Source organism: Carcharhinus amblyrhynchos, chromosome 35, assembly GCF_965287045.1.
Source record: "Carcharhinus amblyrhynchos chromosome 35, sCarAmb.v2.hapA, whole genome shotgun sequence".
NCBI lineage: Eukaryota > Metazoa > Chordata > Chondrichthyes > Carcharhiniformes > Carcharhinidae > Carcharhinus > Carcharhinus amblyrhynchos.
The window spans coordinates 17,148,874-17,174,230 of record NC_137358.1 but is presented as its reverse complement, the minus strand read 5'-3'; the positions used below and the strand labels follow the sequence as shown (position 1 = coordinate 17,174,230).

General features: G+C 43.0%; 1 protein-coding gene across 1 annotated transcript in view; it reads left to right on the top strand.

Moving 5' to 3' along the window:
- phf5a (PHD finger protein 5A) overlaps positions 1-25,357 on the top strand; it is a 49,319-nt gene that overhangs the window by 8,986 nt on the left and 14,976 nt on the right. Inside the window, exon 2 of the mRNA XM_080217391.1 lies at positions 7,479-7,502. Within this exon, the coding sequence (XP_080073517.1) occupies positions 7,479-7,502 (24 nt within the window). The remainder of the gene's footprint in view (positions 1-7,478; positions 7,503-25,357) is intronic.

Genomic DNA, 25,357 nt, shown 5'->3' with positions numbered 1-25,357 from the left:
CCATGTCTGTATGGGTTTCCTCCGAGCGTTCCAGTTGCCTCCCGCAGTCCAAAGGTGTGCAGGTTCGTTGGATTGGCCATGCTAAATAGCCCCTTAGTGTCCAAAGATGTGTAGGTCAGATGGATTAGCCATGTTAAGCGTGTGGGGTGTTTACAGGGATGGGGCAGGGGAGAGGGAATTGGTAAAATAATCTCAGTGTTGGTACACCTTGATGGGCAAATGGCCTTTTCTGCACTGCTGAATTCAATGATACGGAGATTGTTGGGAGAATTTTCCTACCCCATCTGCCGCGGGAATCTTGGTGGGGGGGGGCAGGGGATGCAGACCATGCTAAGGTCTGTTGACCTTGGGCTGGATTTTCTGGTTTTGGGGCAAGCATGTCTGGAAAATCCTGCCCTGTGTCAGAATGGTAGCCAGGATGTGGAGATGCCAGTGTTGGACTGGGGTGGGCACAATAAGAAGTCCCACAACACCAGGTTAAAGTCCAACAGGTTTATTCGGAATCACAAGCTTTCGGAGAACTGCTCCTTCATCAGGTGACGCACCTGATGAAGGACTCTGCTTATGATTTGAAATAAACTTGTTGGACTTTAACCTGGTGTTGTGAGACTTCTTACTGTGTCAAAATGATGTAGTCGAAAATCAACCATGGTCTAGTTGAATGGTGGAGCAGGCTCAAGGGGCTGAATGGCCTACCCCTATTTCCTCTACTATGAATACAAAATTAGCTATGAGACAGGAGGCAGAGAGTAATGGTGGATTTCATTTCATGGAATTTACAGTGGTGTCCTCCAGGGGTCACTATTAGAACAACTGCTCTTTTAGATCCACATCAGTGATCTGAACTTGGGTATAGAGGGAACCATTTCAAAGTCTGCAGATGACACAGCTTGGGAATGTTGTAAACCATGCGGAAGATAATAGCAGGCTTCAAGAGAGCAGCTGAAATTTAACACTGAACTAGTATATTTGGTTGGAATGATGAGAAAAAATTGTCCAATTTTATAAAGGGGAACAAAAATATCTTGGGATGCACATACACAAATCTTGGCGTCAGGACCAAATTCATAAGGTTAGTGAAACCATCCTTGACTTTATTAATTAAGGTAGAGAGTACAAAAACAAAGAAATTTTGTAAAGCCTTTTCCATTGGAAAGTGGTTTCCAATGTGGAGTGCCATAAGCGTAGACAAGGGTCATGGGTGGAAGAGGGAACTCACATTGTTAAAATGGCGGCGCGGGCTCGTTGGGCCAAAGGGCCTGTTTCCCGTGCTGTCTTGTTCTTTGTTCTTAGCTGGAGTATTGTATCAAACTCTGGGCGCCACACACGCATTGCAAAAATGATTGGCACCAGGAGCGAGGGACTTTGCTTGGAGAAACTGAGGTATTCTCTTCAGAACAAGAGAAGATCGAGGAGAATTAATAATGGTGTCCAAAATCAGCAATTTTGATAGTAAACAAAGAGTAACTATTTCCAGTATCAGAGGGGTGGTTAATTAGAGGATATAAGCAACAGATAAAGAACTAGGAGCAACCTAGAAGAGCAGGGACAAATTGGATATCTCCTTCAAAGAGGAGTAAATAACTCATTCCCTCACTAAGTGAAGCAAGTTGTTAGATCTGATTTCTCTCCATCCCTATTGAAAACACTTTTGCTGAACATTCGCCTGCTTTCTTCTCATACCATTATGATTTACAAATAATGGCTCTTGTGTCCTGGCAGCTACGTAGTTCTGGCCAATTAATCACACAAATAACTAAAAAAAGAATATGGGCCAATCTGGGGCTGGAAGACTGGAGAGACACACCCTTGGAAACTCTGTACTCAGATTCGTGACACTTACAGCATTGTCTGAACGGCCGAATGGGTTGAGCAGGCTCCTCTGCTGCTTCATCGTCACTGCCTTTGCATTTTTCTTGGGCTACACAGAACCTTAATCGGGAACTTCTGGTTTACGTGGAGAGGACAGTGGCTTTGATAGATTGTCCTGGTGTATCAGTTAGTCAGGAACTAAAACCATATGGAGAAGAGAAAATGTGCCAGATGTATTTGGTTTGTGGAGCACAAGGAAATAACGAAAGGTGGTGTTTTGAGCCTACTGGTGTGGAAATTGAGATCATTGCTCTCATTTTCTAATTCAGGGATGTCTCAGGTTGTTGACTTTGGGCCACATTGTGGAGCTTCATAAGCTGCATATCATGTTTCAGTCATGGCCCAGACTTCTCCTGTGGTCTTTTGCCAGTCAAACCTCAATTTTGTTTATTTTACCTGTCCCTATTTCCCCTTGAGAAGATTTGAATTTCTACATTCCATGTGGTGTAGCTACACCCCAGTTGTGTTAGGGAAGGAGTTACAGGATTCTGACCCAGCGACATTGAAGAATTGGGGATATATTTCCAGTTCAGGATAGAGTGTGGCTTGGAGGTGGACTTCCAGGTGGCTGTATCCGCTTGTCCTTTTAGTTGGTAGAGGTTATGTGTTTGGAACATGCTGTCGAAGGAACGTTGGTGAGCTGCTGCAGTGCAACTTGTCGATAATACACATGGTGACCACTCTGAATGTTGCTTTCCACTTGTCACATAGAGTAACCATTGTGGGATCCAGTGTCTGCAGCTGTTTCTTCATATCACATGGAGTGAACCAAATTAGCTAAAGACTGGTATCTATGATGCTGGTGGCCTCAGTAGGACGCTGAGATGGATCATCCACTTACACTGCTGGCACAAGATAGTAACAGATGCTTCAACTTTGTCTTTTGTACTGACGCTGGGCTCTACCATTATTCAGGAAGCAGAGGCCCATTGAGCCGCCACTCTCTCTTGTCAGCTTAATTAACCACCACTGTAAATGACTCTGACTACAGAGCTTTGATTTGATGTGTTGGCCGTAGGATTGCTTAGCACTGATGTTTTTGGGTATTCTGGGTGCTGCTACTGTCCTACACTCATTGAGCCAGGATTGGTCCTCTGGTAATGGCAGAGTGAGTGATATCATTGAGAACCTCCGTTAATATAATATGGAGTAAACGACTCATGCCATCACTAAGTGAAGCAAGTTGTCAGATCCCCGTCTCCTTCCCATCCCCATTGAAAACAATGGTGACTGCACTTTTGCTGAATGTTCACCTGTTTTCTCCTCAGTACCATTATGATTTATAAATAATGGCTCTTGTGTCCTGGCAGCTACATGGTTCTGGCCGATTAATCATACAAATAATTCGAAAACAATAAGCTAGTCTGGGGCTGGAAGACTGGAGAGACGCATGAAAACTCTACTCGGATTCCTCACATTTTAACGGGGTCTGAATGACCAGTTCCACTGAGGTCTATCTGGTGGCTGCCGCACTTTTAATGTGAGCCATAGCTTGGCTTCACGTAAATGCCAATCTTAAGACTTTAACTCGGCATCGTTTGATCTGATTTATTATTGTCACGTGTATTAGTATATCGTGAAAAGTATTGTTTCTTGCACGCTATACACACAAAGCATACCGGACATAAAGAAGGAAAGGAGAGAGTGCAGAATGTAGTGTTACAGTCATAGCCAGGGTGTAGAGAAAGATTAGCTTAATGCAGGATAGGTCCATTCAAAAGTCTAATGGCAGCAGGGAAGAAGCTGTTGTTGAGTCAGTTGGTACGTGACCTCAGACTTCTGTATCTCTTTCCCAAAGGAAGAAGGTGGTAGAGAGAATGTCCAGGGTGTGTGGGGTCCTTAATTATGCTGGTTGCTTTTCTGAGGCAGCGGGAAGTGTAGACAGAGTCAGTGATGGGAGGCTGGTTTGCGTGATGGATTGGACTACATTCACAACCTTTGTTGACTCTTGGACAGAGCAGGAGCCATACCAAGCTGTGACACAACCAGAAAGAATGCTTTCTATGGTGCTGTTTATATGTTTGGTGAATCGCTAAGAATATATCCCTTGCCATTCCTAATTTTCCCCCACCTTTGCTGCAGCGTATTTTAATTGTATTGCAGGAGAATATGGAGGAGTTTATCACTGGTGTACCGGCCAGCTAAATTTACTTCACCAATCTCGCTGCTGCAGAAAAATCTGGGCCAGTGTTCCCATTAATTTGCAGAGGTGTCAATCGGTGAAGCTATCAGATCTCAGCGTTCTGATTTAGATTTTCTACACCAGCCCAGCAATGCTCAGAGCAGCAATGGAAATCCAAACAGGACCAACCAGCAAACAAATAAAAGTGGAGATAGGCCACAGGCGTCTTGGCATTTGGGTGAAAGTGACTGCATTGTGGGCACTTGTTCATTTTGACATTATCAAAATGTGGCTCCTCCGTTTTGAAAGAATATTGATTAATAGCATAGGCTGTACCTTAACCCTAAGTGCTTGAGTATCAAAGTCCATTCCTTGGCCAGGGCACTTTCAGAGAGTCCACAATCTTGCTGTAAGGAAGTGAAGAAATTTGGGCAACACAGCGGTTAGCGCTTCTGCCTCACAGTGCCAGGGACCCAGGTTCAATTCCCGGCTTGGGTCACTGTGGGTGGGTTTCCTCCCACAGTCGGAAAGACGTGCTGGTTAGTTACATTGACCTGGACAAGCGCCGGAATGTGGCGATTAGGGAAATTTCACAGTAACTTCATTGCAGTGTTAATGTAAGCCTTACTTGAGACTAATAAATAAACTTTACTTTAAACTTTAAAAATTCAGGAGATAATCTGATAAATATTTGAAGGGAAAAACAAGGAGCAGAGGAGTAGGGTTATTGGATAAGCAAGCGGAGGCATGATGGGCTGAATGGCCTCAGTGCTGAGTCATTCCGTGATAGGTTGAGTCATTGCTGCATTCGCAATTTTCTTGGGATGCAATGTACCTTGAATTTGTTCTTCTGGGTTCTGATGGAGAGCAGGGTGGCATTGGCAGACTGTCCTGCTGAACCATTTGAAACACTAAGCCTAAAACCATGTAGAGAGGAGATAATAAATGGAGATGCATTCTTTCTCTGGTTTCTCTCTCGCTGGCAAGTGAAGAATTTCCCATTAACATCTTTTCCTATCAGCAATAATTTTCATCCCATATAGCAGTCTGTTCTCACAGGCATTTAGACCTCTTCCCTTCAAACACAGCTAAGCCATTCCTAAATGTTGGCAAAGCCATATCTGCTGTTTTGATGAAGCAGACCATTTTGAAATCCTTTTTGTTTTAAATATTTCTCCCATACTCTATCCTAAATCTCCTGCATTTAATCGTGTAACTGTTGCTTTCCTCTAGACCCCCTAAATCAACACTAACAACATGCCTTTTATAAACTGCATTTTGGAAAGCCTTCCCAAGGCACAATCCGTCAAAACTGAATGCTGAGCCAAAGATAAGAGTAACTAACAGCTCAGTGGAAGAGCTGGATTTTAAGAAGAGTTTGCAGAATGATCAAGGATAGGGTTCAGGGTTGGGGTTTTGGAACGCAAGTCATAGACAGCTGAAAACACAGCTGCCAACTTTAAAGGTGGGTGGGAGGAGTGAGTCTGTCAGATGTGAAAGAGTTTTGGGAATTATAGGACTGCAGGAGGTAATAGAGGGTCATGGTTATGGTGAGATTTAATTACTGGAAACCGTTCTACTTCCACTATCTGAACCCATCATAATTTGATGCAGGCATTTAAAAGTCCTCATCAATCTCCTCTGTTCAAATGAAATCAACCTCCATTTTATGGTCTTTCTTTGTATTTTTTATATGCCAGGCAGCAGCCTAATGGATCTACACTTGCTTCTCATGCCTCATTCAGTGTGAAGCCCAACACTGCAACAGTGCTCTAGTTGAATAAAGCTGTGCCTTATCACTGCTATACAACCTACTTGTAACCATAATCTAGAACATACTGGGTTTGTCTGCAGGGAGCCGTGAGTATAATTGCTGTGTCCATATCCTAACTGCAATACGCAGACAGCTGTGTGTTTATGATGGTCAGCTAATGAGTTGCAGAATTCTTGAGGAAAATGTGTAGTCAGTGGCTTTGTTGGGGTTTATCATATCTAACAGATTTGATTGAATTTTTCAAAAAAGGTGATTAGGTGTGTAGAAAATGGCAGTGCAGTTGAGGTAGTCTAAATGGACTTCAGTAAGGCTTTGGACAAGTTCCAACTTGGAAGATTGATCAAGGTAGGATGCTAGGAACTACAGAGAATAGAGGGTCCCTGGGTTGCATGTCCAGAGGTCCCTGAAGGCAGCAGGACAGGTAGCTAAAGATGATTAAGAAGGCGTATGGGATATTTTCTTTATTAGCTGAGTACAAAAGCAGGATGGTTTTGATGGAGCTGTATAAAATGTTTAAAAGGCCACATATAGAATAATGTGTGCAGTTCCAGTTGCCATACAATAGGAAGGATGTGATTGCACTAGGGAGGGTGTAGAGGAGATTCACCAGAATGTTGCCTGGGCTGGGGCGTTTTACGTATGCAGAGAGGCTGGTTAGACTGTGGCTGTTTTCTTTAGAGCAGAGAAGGCCAAGGATCTGATCAAGATGTACAAAATTATGAGGCACATAGATGGGAAGGATCTTTTCCCCTTAGTAGAGGGGTTAATAATCAAGGGCCATCAATTTAAGGTAAGGAGGCAAGAGATTTAGAGGGATTTGAGAAAAACCTTTACACCCAGAAGGTGGTGGGAATCTGGAACTTGCTGCCTAAAAGGGTGATAGAGGTGGGAACCCTCCAACATTTAAGAAGCATTCAGATGAACACTTGAAGCATCGTAGCAGACAGGCCTGCAGACCAAATGCTGGAAAATGGGGTTAGTATAAATCAGTGCTTGATGAGCAGCATAATGGGCCAAAGGATCTCTTTTAGTGCTGTAAAACTCTATGACTCTGTTGGACTATAGTCCGTCTGAGTTATAAAATTTTCAGGCTGTAGTGTTGGGACGGTGGTAAGGCACCTGAAGATTCTTGTTTTTGCTGAAAGTTCTGCCGGTGGCTTGGTTCCAAACCTTCGTCCCCACCCCACTCAAGGCTGTTTGAGCTTTTTGCTGAAACTCAAATTCCAATTTCTTTCCTTTCCCTAAGCTCCATTATCATCAGTACTGTTTTGAACAGCCGCCAGGATATTGGAATGGCAGTCCTAGATGCAGTCCCTATCTGAACCTTTAACTTTGTTCTTTTTCTCTTGGGTCTATCTAGTTATGCAGCTGAGTGTGACACCGAATATAATAAAAGTTTATAAAAATGTGCTATGTTACCTGTAGATCACTGACTTAATGAGAGATAATGTGAAAATAGAGCCCCCCCATCTTGGAAAAATCTTTTGCAGTTCACTATTTGTAAGGTCAAGTGGAAATAATCCTTCATCATCCCCCCACCACCTCCCCCTGCCACCGCCCAAAGCACCCTGAGTTGCCTGCCTGAACTTGTGCCCTTTAAAAATGCCTCTGATGCTAACACCACTTCTCTCATGCCAAAAAAGAATACAGCTATTTGCAAAGTATCAATCCTCATCTGACTTCAGTTCTCTTTTTTTCTTTATTTTGCAGCTATTGGGCGATTGTGTGAGAAATGTAAGTACTGTTGTGTCTTGATTATTTTTGTAACCTTTTTTTGCAGTCTGTTACTTCTCTGCAAATTTTCTCCTAATTAGAAGAGTTGGCAACTAGGTCACTGGATCTTTATGGTTCTAATGAGTGTTTCTCAAACTGCAATGGAGGACAAAGTGCTGATTAAAGCGCAACGCACAGCTTCTCATTCAAGGTTCCTGATCTTGCATAAACCTACCGGGGAGTTTATGACAGCCTTCGGTGACCCAACTCTTTAAGCTAACAGTTCAGTCTGTTTTTAAAATGTGGGATTTTACCGCACTTCAAAGGGAAGAAAAAAAACCAGCCTAATGAAGTCTCACTATAGGAAAATATATGCTGTACTCACTTTGAATGTGGCAAAAGTCTGTGGGGTGTGGGAAGGTTTCCAACGTGTCCTGAGGGAATGAAATGTGCTGATGTGTTGCTTTTTAATGAATGGCTTGAATTTTACAATCGAAGAAACACTTAGACACTCTCAAATACATAGTGTATTTAATTATCTCTCAAACTTCCCCTTGTCATACAAGAGTTCCAGCTTTCAAAACTAAATGACAGAAAGCCTTTGAACATTGTGACAGTTCTCGGTGTCCCATTGTTTCAGTCTCCAGCTGCACCATCCTTTGTCTCTGCTGCCTGGTGTTTTTTTTTAAACTACGCGTCTGTAACCCTGTCATTCCTTGCCAGCTGTTGCCTTGTGTTTTGTTCTTTGCAATCCTATCAGTGACTTGGGGTTCTTGTCTTTAAGGCTATTGCATTGCCCAATTTTCCAAACTCAAAGCGAACCACTTTGTGTAATTTGATTCTCTGCTCCTGTCCCTTATATGCTTACACCTCCCCCCCGCTGCCCCAACCCCAGCCACCCTCCTCCTCCTCATTATAATGAGGGAGTTGATGTGGAGATAAGAGAGAAAGAACATAGAACATTACAGCGCAGAACAGGCCCTTCGGCCCACGATGTTGCGCCGACCAGTTACAAAACAATGACCCACTAACCTAAACCAATCCCTTTTTGTCCATAAACCTATCCACGGATCTCTTAAACGCCCCCAAACTAGGCGCATTTACAACTGCAGCAGGCAGGGCATTCCAATCCCTCACCACCCTCTGGGTAAAGAACCTACCCCTGACATCCGTCCTATAACTACCCCCCCCTTAATTAAAATTAATTAATTAATTAAAAGACAGAGATGGCAAAACCAAAAGATTTGTAAAAATGCACAAATAGCAAAGAAACAGTTACAGGAAGAGATTCGCGACCTTGACTGCCTCCATCATACAACCTATGTCAGTTGTGATCTCTTCCCCATGTATGAACATAAAAAGCAGGAGAGGGTATTGGCCACTCGGCCCCTCAAGCCTGCTCCACCATTCAATAAGATCGTGGCTGATCTGATTATAACTTCAACTCCACATTTCTGCTGACCTCTGATAATCTTTCAGCCCCTTGTTAATCAGGAATCCATCTCACTCTGCCTTGAAAATATTCAAAGTCTCTGCTTCCACTGCCTTTGGAGGAATAACGTTCCAGAGATTCACAACCCTCAGAGAAAAAAATTCTCATTATCTCGGCCTTAAATGAGACACCCCTTATTTTCAAATTGTGACACTTCGTTCTAGATTCTCCAACAAGTGGAAACATCCTCTCTGTGTCCAACCCTGTTGATACCTCTCAGGGTCTTAAAGATTTCAATCAAGTCACTTCTTACTCTTCTAAACTCTCCTGATCACAAACCTAAACTCTCCAACCTTTCTGCATAAGACAACCCACCATTTCTGGTATTAGTCAGGTAAACCTTCTCTGAATGCAGCTAATTCATGCATTTTATTGTCTAACACTTTCTATCTTTTCTGTGTTCTGCTTACTAGTTTCTTGAGTTATAAATTCCAATTAATCCACAGCTTTAGTGCCTGTACCCTATTACTGCTTTTGCTCTGTCTGTCTCTCTCTCTTTTTCCATTTCCTTCTGGTACTGCCTCCTGTTGTCCCATTATTTTGGTTCTGCAATTTCTGTCTTTGTGAAATATGTGGATGGCTCAATGGTTAGCACTGCTGCTTCACAGCGCCGGGGACCTGGGTTAAATCCTGGCTTGGGTCACTGTCTGTGTAGAGCTTGCACATTCTCCCCATGTCTGTGTGGGTTTCCTCCGGGTGCTCAGGTTTCGTCCCACAGTCTGAAAAAACGTGCTGATCAGGTACGTTGACCGAACAGGCGCTTGAGTATGGTGACTAGGAGATTTTCACAGTAAATTCATTGCAGTGTTAATGTAAACCTTACTTGTGACTAATAAATAAATAGATTTGACAGTGGGTTAGTGATGCGGAGCAATGCCAACACTGCAGGATCAATTTCCATACCAGCTGAAGTTATTCATGAAGGCCCCACCTTCTCAATCTTGCTCCTTGCTTGAGGTGTGGTGATCCCCAGTTTAAATAACCACCAATCAGCGCTTCCCGTCAAAGGTCTTCTGGGACTCTGCCAACTTTACTTCTTACTTTTGTTTACTTTGACTCTTTCCCATTGTATAAGTGGGAATACATAGGCAGAGGACTAGAGAATCAGTAAGAGCTACTAAGAGTTGGCTTTGGGTTAGGAATTCAGTGTACTCATGTCCTCGCACACAGTGAGTGATTGGAAGTCTAAGCAAGCACAGCAGTTCACATGTTTGCTCTTCCATCTCTGATCTGTGGACATCACGACCCTCCTTCCTCTTGACCATCCCTGGCAGTGTCCCCAATCATTAGGCCCCGCTCTTGGTTTCTACAGCCCTCTCCGGTATATTTTTCACCACCTTTAAAAGCCTCTTCAAAATCTGCCTGCTTAATTATGTTTTCAGCTGCCTCCCCAGCAATTCCGAATATTGCTTAATCCTTGTTCCCTTTTTTCTGACATTTCTCTTCTTTTGAAACTTTCATTCAATGTATTTATCAAAAATAGCAGATTATTTTGGATGATTTGGATGATTATGCTTAATACCCATTCACCAGCCATTAATGGAAGTAGATTTTCCTGATTTCACAGAATTATGGCACTGAAGGAGGCCATTTGATCATTGTGCCTGCACCAACTCTCCAAACAAGCAACGTGACTTAGTGCAATCCCTCTGTCTTTTCCCCATGTCCCTGCACATTGTTTCAATTTAAGGATCCATCTAACGCCCTCTTGAATGCTTCAATTGAACCTGCCTCCATCACATCTTAATACCTGGGACTAAGAATCTACCCATAACATGAAACCATTGCCTATTGTCAGAAAAAACCCATCTGATTCACTAATGTCCTTTAGGTAAGGAAAACTGCTGTCTTTACTTGGTCTGGTCTGGATGTGACTCTAAAACCACATTTTAATAAATAAAAGCATTCCAGACCCTAACCACTGTGTGTAAAAGCTTTTTGCGAATCACTTTAAATCTGTGCCATTTTACAAGTGGGAACGGTTTCTCCCTATCAACTCTGCCCAGCCCCCTCATGATTTTGGACATCTCTATCAAATCTGCTTTTAGCCGCTTTCTCGCGGAGAACAGTTGCAACCTCTCCAATCTATCCTCCTAACTGAAGTTTCCCAATCCTAGAAGCATTCTTGTAAACCAATTCTGCCCCCTTTCCATTGTGTTCACATCCTTCCTATAATGTAGCATGTTTTCTTTAGAAGGAGCTCTTCAAATGCAGACAATAAAAATATAAAAAATTTACTCCAACTTATAAATTAAAGAAAGGGTTTAATAAAGCAACTTTATTACTCCAAACTTGGGGCCTTGCCCTGGGCCAATCCAAGTCCCCCAAAATTCCCAGAAGGTTCTTATTTATAGTGAGTCAGCTGGTCAGCTGATCATTCAGTAATTGGTTCCATGATTTACTGGGTCAGCCTTACAACTTGTTACTGATTGGTCACATTACATCCAATACATAATTCTCACTGGTTACTTCCTAACATGGCACCCTGAACTATACACAATATTCCAGCTGAGGTCTAACTAGTGTTTCATATAAGTTTAGCGTAACTTCCTTGTTCTTGTACTCTATGCCCTACCAAAACCCTTGAAAAATAATAAGCACTTCTTTACCTCTCAGCTTGAATGAAGGTCGATAAAGATTATTTATTTCAATAGTTCTTTGTTTATAGTGTTAATTATATTTATTGGATAATGTACATGCAGTATTTTAACTGTAGCCACAAAGAGCGAACTCTACTCAGCCTCCTTTTGTCTTTCTCCCTCCCACAGCAACTTGCAGCTCTGGCAGAATCCTGGCATTATTATTTTTTTGTGAAGTCTCATTGTTTTCTTGAATATAAAAATGATTACTGAGCCTGCACAGTTAATCTTTCAAATAAAAAAGGCACAGAGTGAAGATTACTTATTTCCTACCCATCCCTCGAGTGGCATCTTAACTTGTCATTTTTCTTGACATGTTTTACCAGCGTTGTGAAGTTTTAATATTGACTCTTTTTTTTATCAGTGCTGGTTGATTGACTTGTCACCTTTTCTCTGCAGTCTGGGCCATGCCATTTAATTCAATTAAATTGCTGGTTGTTTGTTGCTAGATGGGACAGGAAGTTGCAACAGGACATAGACCGAGTCAGTGAGTGGGAAAAGCTAAGGCAGGTGACATTTTATGTGGACAAATGTGTGATTATCTGCCTTCAATCTTGGAAGGCTAAAGTAGATGATTTTCCAAACTGTGATTTGGGAATCCCAAGTACACGTCATTTGACACACACACAGGCAGGTACAAAATGGAATGTGGCCTCTCTCTCTCAAGGAGGCTGGATCACAATGGGGAGGAAGTTGTGCTTCCGTTGCACAGATCCTTGTTCAGACCCTATCTGGCATTGTACTGCATTTGGCTTTGGGCTTGGCACATCAGGAAGGGTACAGTGGCTCTAGGGTGCTAGCCCAGCAATTCACCAAAATGATACAGAGCTAAGAAAATTTAATTGAAGACAGGTTGTGTAAACTTGGCTTGTATTTGTTTGTCAGTTGAGGTGATTAAAACATTAAAATAATTCAGTAGGGTTGATAGAGAAAAACTATTTTCCCCTGACAGGGCAATCATGAACATGGGGATGCAATCTTGAAATTGGAGCTGGGCCATTTAGAAGGGAAATTAAGAACTTTTCAAAGGCCAGTAGAAATGTAGAATTTTCTATCTCAAAGGGCTGCGGATACTGAGGCAATTGGAGCATTCAAGACTCGGATCATTTTTTAAATTGTTTGTACAGGGGATGTGGGCGTTACTGACTAGACCAGCAGTTATTGTCTTAGAAAAGGTGGTGGTGAGCCACCACCTAGAACCACTGCAGTCCATGTGTTGTAGGAAGACCTATTGTGCCATTGTGGAAGAAGTATCCCAGGATTTCAATCCAATGACCCTGAAGAAAAGGCAGTATATTTCAAGTTAAGTTTGTGTCTATATATCCCCTGTTTGTGAACACAACTCCCACTCACCTAATGAAGGCACAGTGCTCCAAAAACTTGTGGCTTGTGTTACCAAATAAACCTGTTGGACTTTAACCTGATGTTGTGAGACTTCTTACTGTGCCCGCCCCAGTCCAACGCCGGCATCTCCACATCAACATATTTCAAGTAAGGGTGGTGTGTGGCTTCGGTGGGGAGCTTGCAAGTAGTGGTGTTCCCATGCAACTGCTACCCTTGTCCTTTGAGGTGGTAAATACATGGGTTTGGAAGCTGCTGTTGAAGGGGCCTTGGTGAGTTGCTGCATCTTGTAGATGGTCAACACTGCTGCCAGTCGTAGAGGGAGTGACTGTTGAAGGTAGTGGGTGGGATGCCAATCAAGCTACATTTCCTGGATGGTATTGAGCTTCTTGAGTGTTGTTGGAGCTACACTCGTCCAGGCAAGTGAAGAATATTCCATCATACTCCTGACCTGTGCTTTGTAGATGGTGAGCATACTTACAGGAGCCAGAAGGTGTGTGACTCACCACAGAATTCCCAGCCTCTGACCTGCTTTTGTAGCCACAGTATTTATATGGCTGGTCTGGTTCAGTTTCTGGTCAAAGAAGTGTTGGGGATTCAGCAGTGATAATGCCATTGAATGTTGCAGGGAAATTGTTTGATTCTCCGCTTATTGAAGATGGTCATTGCCTGGCACTTGTGTGGCATGAATGTTGCTTGCCACTTATCAGCCCAAACCTGAATATTATCCAACCTTGTTGCATGTAGGCACAGACATCTTCAATACCTAAGGACTCAAATGGTGCTAAACATTGTGTAATAAGAACAGAAGAATTGGAGCAGGAGTAGGCCATCTAGCCCTTCGAACCTGCTCTGCCATTCAGTAAGATCATGGCTGATCTTTTTGGGACTCAGCTCCAGTTACCTGCCTGTTCACCACAACCTTTAATTCCTTTACTGTTCAAAAATTCATCTTTCCTTGCCACAGAAACATTCAATGAGGCAGCCTCAACTGCTTTATTGGGCAGGGAATTCTACAGATTCGCAATCCTTTGTGTGAAGAAGTTCCTCCCCAACTCAATCCTAAACCTGCTCCCCCTTATTTTGAGGCTATGCTTAGTGCCAGTGGAAACAACTGCCCTGCTTCTAGCTTATCTGTTCCCTTCATTATCTTATATTTTTCTATAAGATCGCCCCTCATTCTTCTGCATTCCAATGAGTATAGTCCCTGTCTACTCAGTCTCTCCTTGTAAGTCAACCCTCTCAACTCTGGCATCAACCTAGTGAATCTCCTCTTCTTCCCCTCCAGTGCCAGTATCTCCTTTCTTAAATAAGGAGACCAAAACTGTACACACTTCTCCAGGTGTGGCCTCACCAGCAATTTATACAGCTGCAACATAACCTTGCTGTTTCTAAATTCCATTCTTCTCGCACTGAAGGACAAAATTCCGTTTGCCTTAATTACCTGCTGCACCTGCAAACCAACTTTTTGTGATTCATGCACAAGGAAACCCAGGGTCCTCTGCACAGCAGCATTCTGCAGTTTTTTACCATTTAAGTAACAGTCCGTTTTCCTGTTGTTCCTACCAAAATGGATGACCTCTCATTTGCCAACATTGTACTCCATCTGCCCACTCATTTAGACTATCTATATCCCTTTGCAGACTTTTAGTGTCCTCTGCACATTTTATTCTGCCACTCATCTTAGTGTCATCTACGAATTTTGACACACTACACTTGGTCCTCAACTCCAAATTGTCTATATAAATTATAAACAATTACAGTCTCAACACTGATCCCTGAGGCACACCACTAGTCACTGACTGCCAAATAGAAAATCACCCATTTGCCCCCATTCTTTGCTTTCTGTTAGTTAACCAATCCTCTACCCATGTAATACATTACCCGTAACACCATACACCTTTATCTTGAGCAGCACCTTGTCAAATGTCTTTTGGAAATCCAGATACACCACATTCACAGGTTCACCACTGTCCACTGCACCCGTAATGTTCTCAAAGAATTCCATCAAATTAGTCAAACGTGACCTGTCCTTCACGAAACCACGCTGCGTCTTCCCAGGGGACAATTGATATCCAAATGTCACGCTATTTCTTCCTTGATGATAGATTCAAGCATTGAGTAAACATCCCCACTTCTGACCTGAAAATGGAGGGAAGTAATTGAAGATGGTGGGACCTCAGACAGGATGGATAGAATATCAGGTGATGTGGATTATGATTCTGTTTTATGGTGGAGCAGGCTTGAAGAACATGATGGCCTACTCCATGCTCTTAAGAACTAGGGAGTGTGAGGGGCAGAGTAGAAGTTGAAAATAGTCTTGTCTGTTAGTCAGATTCCTGCTCCAGGAGCAAATAATTTATCCCCATGTTTTGGGGCATTGTATCTGAAGGACAGTGCAACACTGCTGATGGGCATTAAAAAGAGGCACATTCAGCATGTTCCAGTTATTTAACATTGAAGATTTTACTGCCTGATTTGTAAATGAGCAAAATACTGCCATGACATGATTGCCAAAATCCAACAGTCAACAGTGCCAAAAGCTGTGCACAGTAGGTTTAATAACCAGTTAATTGGCTAATAGTGAGCGGACTTCAAAGTAATTCACTGTGGCACTTGAAAAGTTTGTGCGAAATGTGGATGGTGTTGTACAAGTGCAAATCTTTCTTCTTTGGATCTAATTGTGCATGGCATTTTGCTACAAAAGAAATGGCTGCTGCCTCCTGCCAAGTATTGTCCCACAGGTAGTGACAAGTCCTCTAGTGCATTACTGAAGTGATCACTGCACAACCGAATCCTGACAAAAGACGTTCTGTCAAAGCTCTTGCACTCCCGACATTGACATTCTTGCAATTATCTTGTTGGGATGGAAGAAGAACTTTATGCTGTGTGAGAAGACGGTGCTGATTGGCAAATGGACTCTGATAGAAGCATTACCAAGGAGAATTTATTGGTCATGTTGACTGTCGGTTACATTTTCAAACACCATCACCATCAGCTGGTGCATTCTCCACAGCAACGAGAATCCATTTTGCCAACGAATCAGCACTCTTCTTTTGCAGTATAATTAGTATTTCTACAAATTGTCCAGATGAGTGCAAGATGAGAAGCTTTGACAAAATCTTTTCTCAGTGATACTCGAATACTGTACTATTGAATAACTTTGAATCCTGTCAGTTGACATGACCGTGGAGAGGGACAGCTCAATGCAATCCACTCCTTTCTGCCCACTTGTCAGTACATACTGCACCATCCTGCTTCAGTGGATTGAGATAGCATTCATTCTATTACTGCTGTCCCTGTAACTAAATATAAATACAGCATTGGAACTGGATTTATTAGTGCAGTATCTCGCCTAAGAGCTGAGCCAAATACAGTCTTCAGGTGAAGCAAGCACGCATTCTCCCTTTTGATTCACTTGTGGCTTTCAAGGGGAATTGGATAAATACCTGAAGATATAAACAGAATTGCAAAGTTATGAGAAAGGGCAGTCAACTGACCCTAACTGAATTGCCCTTGCAGAAAGCCAGCATTGTCATAATGGGTCAAATGGCCTCCTGTGCTGTAACCATTCTATGATTTTGTATTTCTGTCACATTCTTCTCTCATTTTGTGACTGTAATTCTGTGTAATGACACCTTCCTGCCTATTGTGGTGCTGCAGCCCTTCCACATGGAGTGTACTGACAGCATGGCAGGTTTGCATAGACACTCATTTATAATGCAGATCTAAGATGAATAGGATATAATGCAGATTAAGATTGTTATGCAAGAACAAGTTTAATTCAGTCACTGGCTACTAGTGACTGACTTGTAAGCACCAGTATACCTCACCCCAGCCTAGATTTGAAAGGACAAATTCTGTAATGAATTGTACAGCTGTTTTTTCACAGGTGGACATGAAGTGTCTTCAGCTGTTCGAGTACAGAAGAGATCCTTCAGCCCCTCAAGTCTCCACCAGACAAAACTGCATTAATTCTACACTAATCCCACTCTCCAGCACTTGGCCCATATCCTTGAATGTTATGACATTGCAAGTGCTCATCCGAGTACTATTTTTTTAAAGATTGTGAGGTTCCCCGCCCCGATCACCCTCCCAGACATACATTCCAAACTCCCACCACACTCTGGGTGAAAAAACCTTTCCTCAAATCCACACCCTCAGCCTCCTGCCCCTCATCTTAAAGTTATGCCCCCTCATTACTGACCCTTCAACTAAGGGGAACAGCTGCTTTCAACTTACCCTGTCCATCTGGTCCTCCCCTCTGCTCTAAAGAAAGCAATCTGATTCTATTCAACCTCTCTTGGCTCAAATGCTCCATCTCAGGCAACATCCTGGTGAACCTTCTCTGTACCCCATCTAGTGCTAGCACAAACTTCCTATAGTGAGGTGACCAGCACTGCACATAGTACTTCTAACCAATGCGTTCTACAGCTCCAACATAACCTTCCTGCTCTTATAATCATGCCACAACTGATTAATGCAAGTGTCCCATCTGCAGCCTTAACTATCCTGTTAACCTGTCGTGCTGCCCTAACGGATCTGTGGACAAGCACCCCTAGATCCCTCTATTCCTCTGAGTTTCCTAGTGTCCTGCCATTCATTGAGTACTCCCTTGTCTTGTTATGGTTTGGCTTTCGTGGGTTCTTGAAGGCAAAGCCTCAAACACACGGTGATGCAGTGGGTAGCCATGTTGCCTCACAACGCCAAGGACCTGGGTTCGATTCCCAGCTTGGGTCACTGTTCGGGCAGACTCTGCATGTTGTCCCCATGTCTGCATGGGTTTCCTCTGGGCGCTTCGGTTTCCTCCCACAGCCTGAAAGACGTGCTGGTTAGTTGCATTGGCTGTGCTAAATTCTCCCTCAGTGTACCTGAACAAATGCTGGAGTGTGACGACTAGGGGATTTTCACAGTAACTTCACTGCCGTGTTAATATAAGCCTATTTGTGACAACTTTAAAATAAACTCAATTTAAAGAATATTAAATAAACAAAAGATTGATTCTGGTCAGGTGACCAAGAATCCAACAACAGCTCGACAGTTTTAGTTCATTCAACTCTGGCCCAGACCTCATCCTCTGGTGGATAATATTAAAGCAAATTTAAGGCCTGAAAAGTTGGGCTCTTCTGAATCAACTGGATTCTCTTTTCTCCCCCCTTCCTGTCCCCCATCACCACCACCTCCTTGGGCTCTCGCTCATCCACTCTCCCTCCCCCTCTCAGACATGTTCGGAGCTGCTTTACCTGCACTGCACCTGCCGCCACCACCTTGGCCTCCTTCTCTCCAGATCCTCTCCAATGGTTGTGTGGAGATCCCAATTTTCTTCATTTTTTTCTTTTATAGGGAGGTAGGAGGCCTGTTGTAACTGGGTGAAGGGATAGGAATTGAGGAGGAGAATGTTTGTTTATTTAAGAAAGGGCATCTTCCATAGCAACTGCTAAAATTGTCCCCTCACCCTCAATAAAAAAAAAACACATGGCCCTCAAAGAATTTTTAAAATAACTAGTTCTAAACGAAGAAACAAAACTGCTAACCATCCTGATTCCCAAATTCTGAGCTTCTGCTCTGAAGAGAATTGTATACTTGCTCTCACTTGCTAGCTCTCCAGCTGGGGAGAGGTGGAGATGTAGGAGATTCTAAAGCTAGAAAAACCTGCCTCTCCCATGCTGCTGGTTCAGTTCCCCCCAATCACAGGTTCCCTCGAGGTGGCACAGTGGTTAGCACTGCTGCCTCACAGCGCCAGAGATCCAGATTCAGTTCAGGACATTCTCCCTGTGTTTGTGTGGGTTTCCTCTGGGTGCTCCAGTTTCTGCCAAAGATGTGCAAGTTAGCTTAATTGACCATGCTAAATTGCCCCTTAGCTCCCTTGACACGAGCAAATGTAAATAGGGATTACAGAAATAGGGCCTGGGGAGGTTAGTGGTCAATGCAGACTTGTTGGCCTCCTTCTGCACTCTAGGGATTATATGATTCTCCTTCCCACCCTTGATGCTTTTCCAATTCTATCTCTGGAGGAGTTTGTTGTGTGGGAACCTGCGTTGGAGGAGCAGTAGCACAAAGGAAAACAGAAGAGCAGTTCCTCACAGATTATCTCTTGCATGCTCAGTGCCCCTCCAAATCGAATTTCACATGGCATTTCACTCAACAAGATACCACCTTCTGCAGTTGCTCAGCTGTGGACCATGGAGGACTCATAATGTATAGTCATATTACAACCATAGAATCCTTTTGTTTTAAACTTTATTCCAATCCAATCAAGTCAAATTAAACCCAATTCAGAGTCCCAACAAGTTGGGACATTCCCGATCCAAGCTGACAAGACAGGGCTCTCACCTCCTGTCTTGGGCTTGATCTACATGATCCAAGCTGATTGGAGTAGATGTAGCTCCTCCTCCAGGGCTTGATCTTATTTGCATCTTAGCCAAAAGGCCGAGATGCCGCTTTAAAAAATTGCTTCAAATGAAGCTGAAATGTAACCCAATGACTACAACCAAGTGCAGCATGTAGCCCATTGAGTTTGCTCCAACTCTCCAAAAGAGCATCTTACCCAGGTCCAGTTTTCTCCAACCCTCCAAACATCTTTCCCCCACCTGCCCCTCCTCCCCCAATCCCTGTAACCCTGCACATTTCCCATTGGCTAATCCATCTAACCACATCTTTGGAGTGTGGGAGGAAACAGGAGCACCCGGTGGAAACCCACACAGACACAGGAGGAAAGTGCAAACTCTGCATAGACAGTGAGCCAAAATCATAGGTGACATTCTGTTGGGGGAACTTCCTTAGATTTTTCGCCTGGTTTTTTTTTGGTGGCTACTTGTGACATTTTAAGGGCGAATTTGCCCGCCAGGCTTGTCTAATTTGAACCCTGGTACTGAGGGAATGCAGCATGGCCAGAGTTGCCGTTATTTGGTGAGATGTTAGACTGATCTATGTCATCCCTCCTGAGTGAGCATAAAAGATCCCACAGTATTATTTAAACTAAGAGTAAAGGAGTTAAGTTAATGTCGTGGTCAATTTTTATATCTTAATCTTCTGATACAGAGTATCTCATCATTATCACATTGCTGTCAGTGGGAGCTCACTGTGCAGGAGTTGACTGTCTCATTTCCTGCATTAGAACAATGACCACACTCCAAAAGTACCTAATTGGCTGTAAAGTGCTTTGGAGATACTGTGGTCATAAAAAGTGCTATATAAATGCAGCTCATTTCATTTAAGCTCTTGATCACCTGTGCTAATACCTCCTTATGTGGCTTAATGTCAGATTTTATCTGCACTTGCCTGTGAAGCACCAGGGATTTTGCTTTATTCACAGTGCATGTTGTTGAACAGTCCCATAAACTTGTAACCTTGCTACCTTCCTAGTAAGATCATTGAATCATACAGTGGATTTGACCGAGAGAGTAGTGTTCTTTTAGTAAATCATAAAATAATGTTAATTTTTGCCACACTGTTCTGTTGATGCGGTAAAGCTAGCCAAGGATATTCCAAATGCTTACAGCATAATTTCACAAGCAAATAAACTTGCATGATTTTATTTTTGTTTTCTGACTTGCTTTCCTTTCAATCCCCTGTCCCTTCTGCCCTTTTAAGAATGAATAGGGCTAGAAACCCCCATTGTGGCACATCAAGCTGGTCAAAAGCAGAATAAATGAATAGGTTAGAATCGAGTACACTTCCTATATTTCTCAAATGATTTTCCTGCTCAGTACCTGTCTAACTCATTTGTAGAATTGTAGGTGTTACCAATCCTGAGTACCTCCCCAGGCAGGCCAGCCTCAACATTTGGATTGCATGTTGAGGGGGAAATGGTAAAGATGGCCTTCAATCCCTCCATTGCATTTTGAGATTATCGGAATAGGAAGAGGAAAAGAACAGAAAACAGTACAGCAAAGGGACAGGCCCTTCCGCCCATGATGTTGTGCCAAACATGATGCCAAATTAAACTAATCCCTTCTGCCTGCGCTTGGTCTACTCTTTGCATATTCATGTGCTTATCTAAAAGCCCTTTAAATGCCCTTATCCAACTGCCTCCACCACGGCAGCACATCCCAGACACCCACTACTCTGTGTTTAAAAAAACTTGCACCTCGCACCTTCTTTGAACTTCCCCCCCCTCACCTTAAGTGCATGCCTCCTAGTATTAGACATTTCAACTCTGGGGAAAAAGATCCTGACTGCCAACCCTATCTATGCCTCTCATAATTTTACAGGCTTCTAACAGGTCTCCCCTCAGCCACTGCCACTCCAGACCAAACAACCCTCATTTGTCCAGCCTCTTCTTATAGTTCATTACCTCCAATCCAGGCAGCAACCTGGTAAACCTCTTCTGCATCTTCTCCGAAGCCTCCACATCTTTCCTGTAATGTGGCAACCAGAATTGAACGCAACACTCAAAGAAATGAAAAGCTTGCATTTATATATAATGTCTTTCATGCCAAAGAGCCAGTGAAGTATTGAGATGTATAACCGCTGTAGTAATGTAAGAAATGAATTTGTGCACAGCAGCATGAGGATGAGAGAGAATATTTTTCTGTGATGTTAGTTGCGGATTAGGTATTGGGAATAAATTGACATGCACTCAGCCTTGCACTTGTTCCTCAGTGAAATAGAAACCAGAAATGCTAGGAATACTCAGCAGCCTAGCAGCATCTACGGAGAGAGAAGCAGAATTAATAATTCTGGTCTGTGATGTTTCATTAGTGTTCACTCCAGTGACTCAGTGTTGTGCCTTTTCTTCAAATTGAGGCTAGTTGTGGTAAGCTGTGGAAGGCATTGTAGTGGTCTGCAGTCTTGTTGATTCATGATTTAAGAGTCTGAGCCAGGACTCTGACATTTGTTTTCCTTGCTCTCTGCCTTTATCCTAGTTGTGACACCAATCTCACCATCTCAAATTAACTCAACTCTGGTTCCTGTTTGGGAACAGTATCCCCTCTCAATTCTTTTCATTCCTCTGGCCTGTTCGCTTAAATCTGCAGTACCATGGGCAGCATGGTCAGTGCAGGCTTGGAGGACAAAAGGGTCTGTTCCTGTGCTGTAATTTTCTTTGTGTTTTGATACCAAGTGTGTACATCCATTTAAAAATGAAAGGAGATAACTTGCGAGTGGCCTGCACTGTGTACCTTCCAGTGGCTTACAGGAAACATTATATAGAACCTTCCTGGTCTGCGTTACTCCTCTATACAGTATGGATAATCAGTAGTAACTGAAATGTTCCTCCTTGTCAACTTTATAATGTCAAGTTTATACCATCTGCATCCACACTTGAGCTAGGCTGACTTTTCAGTGCTGAACTGTTTGGCAATACCATTTCTCAGGTGAAATATTAAACCAAGCCCTTGTTTATCCTCCCGAGTGTGTGTGTGTGTGATAGCTCAATTCGAAGAAGTGCAGGCAATTTCTTCTGGCTAACATTCGTTGCTAAACCAACAAGCACTTTTTTAAAACAAGAATTGGGTATTCGGCTATCTGTTATTGCTACATGGGGGAACCATACTGTTGTGCAAATTGTCTGCCTAAATTACAACAGTCATTTCATTTTAAAAGTAATCTATCGGCTGTGAAGTGTTTGGGGATGCCATGAAGGACATGGTAAAAAATATAAGTTTGTCCTTCCTCCCCACCATCCCCCACTTTTTTTCACACCCCCCTCCCGCCTCAACCCCAGCAATTGCCTAAAGAAGGAAGCTGGCAACCTGCTTTAGCCTCTCTGTATTTGCCTATTTGATGGTGAGTAAATGTTTCAGCTTCTTTATTGTGTGGACCAGAGAGGGAGGCAAACATACTGAAAATTGGGCTGAAAGAGGGTTACTTTTTTGTGTGATGTATTACAAGTTGCTAGAGTTTGGTGAACGAAAACAAAACTTCATTCAAGCTGGCAGTGTTCTTATTTCTCAAAGTTCCGTCATCTAATTACTACATAGAGCTCAATTCACTGCTTCCTGTACCATGGCCAGATAGATTACCATTTCTCTCTACAGATGCGATTGAAGCTCAGGCTGACTTTGTGGAGAAACTGGGCTGAATTCCACCGTTTGTAGCATAAATCTGTGGGGATTGAGTCCGTCCCTGAGTAAATGTTCCTTTTTAGAAATAAGCAGTGGCATTGGCTGGCACACAGTCTGCTTGGCACTGGGGAGAGGGTATCTGTGCCATGGGAATCCAGGCTATAAAGATGGTTTCACAGGCAAAGGATACAGACAGGCTTTTCTGCTTTTGGATGCAAAAGCAAAGAGCAGATCATAGTTAGATCGGACTGTACCATTTCCTCCGCATCCCTTTTATCTTCCATCAATCATTGGCTCCTCTCCCATTTCTTGCTGCAACCTCTGACCCTTCAAACTACTGATGCAGTTACAGCTCGCTGCCTGTCAAGGTTATTTTCATTTTTGAGACTGCACTACCACACCCTTTTTCTTCCTTGCTCTCGCTCATCTTTAATCTCCCGCCTTGTACTATATTTATCTATGCTTTTTATTTTCCATCTCCTAAATAGTAGTTAGCCACTATCCCATGCCCCCTCATGTTGGGAACGCGTCTCCACAAAACCCCCAAGTGTTTTCACATCCGAATAGGCAAGGCTATAGGTTCGCCTTCGATGCAGTAATCTCTGATAAATGAGGCAGAACCAGTCTGCTGCAAACTTCTGATCGATGTTAACCTCTCTGACGACAGCATTCTCTGCTGGTAATTGTTCACAGATATACAGGGATGGTAAAATTGGCAGTCTTATTGTGACCCCTAGCATGTCACCTGTCTCACTGGCCCTGTATGCTGTGGGGGGGGTGGGGGGGAGCAATCAAGCTGAAAATTACTTGCAGAATGGAAATGAAAAGTAATTGTCGTAATTAGAGATGGAGTCCCTTGCTTAGAGAAATTCCAATACAAGAGACTTGCAACAACAGGTGTATGTCATGTTAGCTGCTTCTGTGAAGTTCGGTGGGTGCAGGTCCGGGCAAGAGTGAACCATTTCTCTGAATCATTGTTAATGCTAATCATGCATTGAAGAGAGACGCATTGGTTCTAAATTTCCTCAAGCGCTTTGCGGATTTTCAGAATGCATGTGTAGAGGATTTCTTTGAAAGCACAATTCACTGAAATAAAGTCTGTGGAAATGAAATCTGGCAGATGTACATCAGATGTTGGTCCCTCCAGGGCAGTGCATTTTAAGGGAGGAAAGTGCATTTTGCTGATGCCTTTCACATTTTCAGAATGTCCCAGAAGGCTTCCCGGGCAATTCATTGCTTTTTAAACTGTTGTGCAGATGAACATAAGCATCAACTTTGCATACAGCAAGGTCACACAAACAAAATGAGATGAATGACAATTGAATTTGTTCTGGTTGAAGGAAGAATGTTGGCCAGGCCACCAGGTAACACCCCCTGCCTCTCTCCAAAACAGCAATGTTTAATCTTTTGGCTCCCCCCCGAACGGACAGACAGGACCTCCTGATTAACCTCCCATTTGAAAGTTAACACATCCAATGTGAGAGGGGCAGAGACAAAAACATGCAAGGGAAGAATCAAAAGATTCTGCTGGAAGCACGCAGCACCATCGATAGAACAGAGAACGTAATACGCATTGAGGTTTCTTCATTAAAATCAGAGGATATAATAGATGCATAACAATCAATAAATGAACAGGAAAAAAGAGGAAAGTATACATACATTAGAACACAAAGGTACCTGCACAAGTGCAAGTATGACGTGTTTAGGTAATAATGGGAGGTGGTCAAGTTGGAGAAATTGTTACTGTGAGGCCATAAGAGTTAATAATGGAAGATGTGCTGGGTAGGTAACGTCAGAGTACCTGAAGGAGGTGAGCGATGAGACAGGTGGAAATGTAAAGACAAAAATTGTTATAGAGAGTAAGCTTCAAAACTCTTAAGAAGGGAAAAGGCAGATTGATAACTCTGGAGCAGACAGTCTTGTTAGCAGAAAGTTCCAACAAGGGCCTGTACAAGGTTTACCTGATTTTGGAGTTGACATTCTATAAAATAGTCCAGGACTGGGGAAGTGCCACTTGAAGAATTGGCTTTTCATTTTTCATTTGAAAAAGCAAGCTGGCAGGATGTGCCCGTGGGTTCCCAAGTGTTGTATTTGCAATAGTAATATAAAGAGCAGCTCTGGCCAGCTGTGGAAATCCTTGGAATGCAGAAATGGAAAATTCCACTCGTCTTTCAGTAACGGGGCTAATGTTTGATTTCTTTTTTATGCAGCGAAAGCTTTCGGAAGCACTGTCCAGCTGATTTGCAGATCGTTGAGAAGCTATTAATACAATGTCTAATCTCCATGAATCTGGTTATAATCAACTTTCCCTTTATTCTGAGGAAAGGAGATGAACAATTGATTCGAGCCTACCTTATCTGACAGGCAATGTTATCCTGGTAACACAGTTCAGACTGG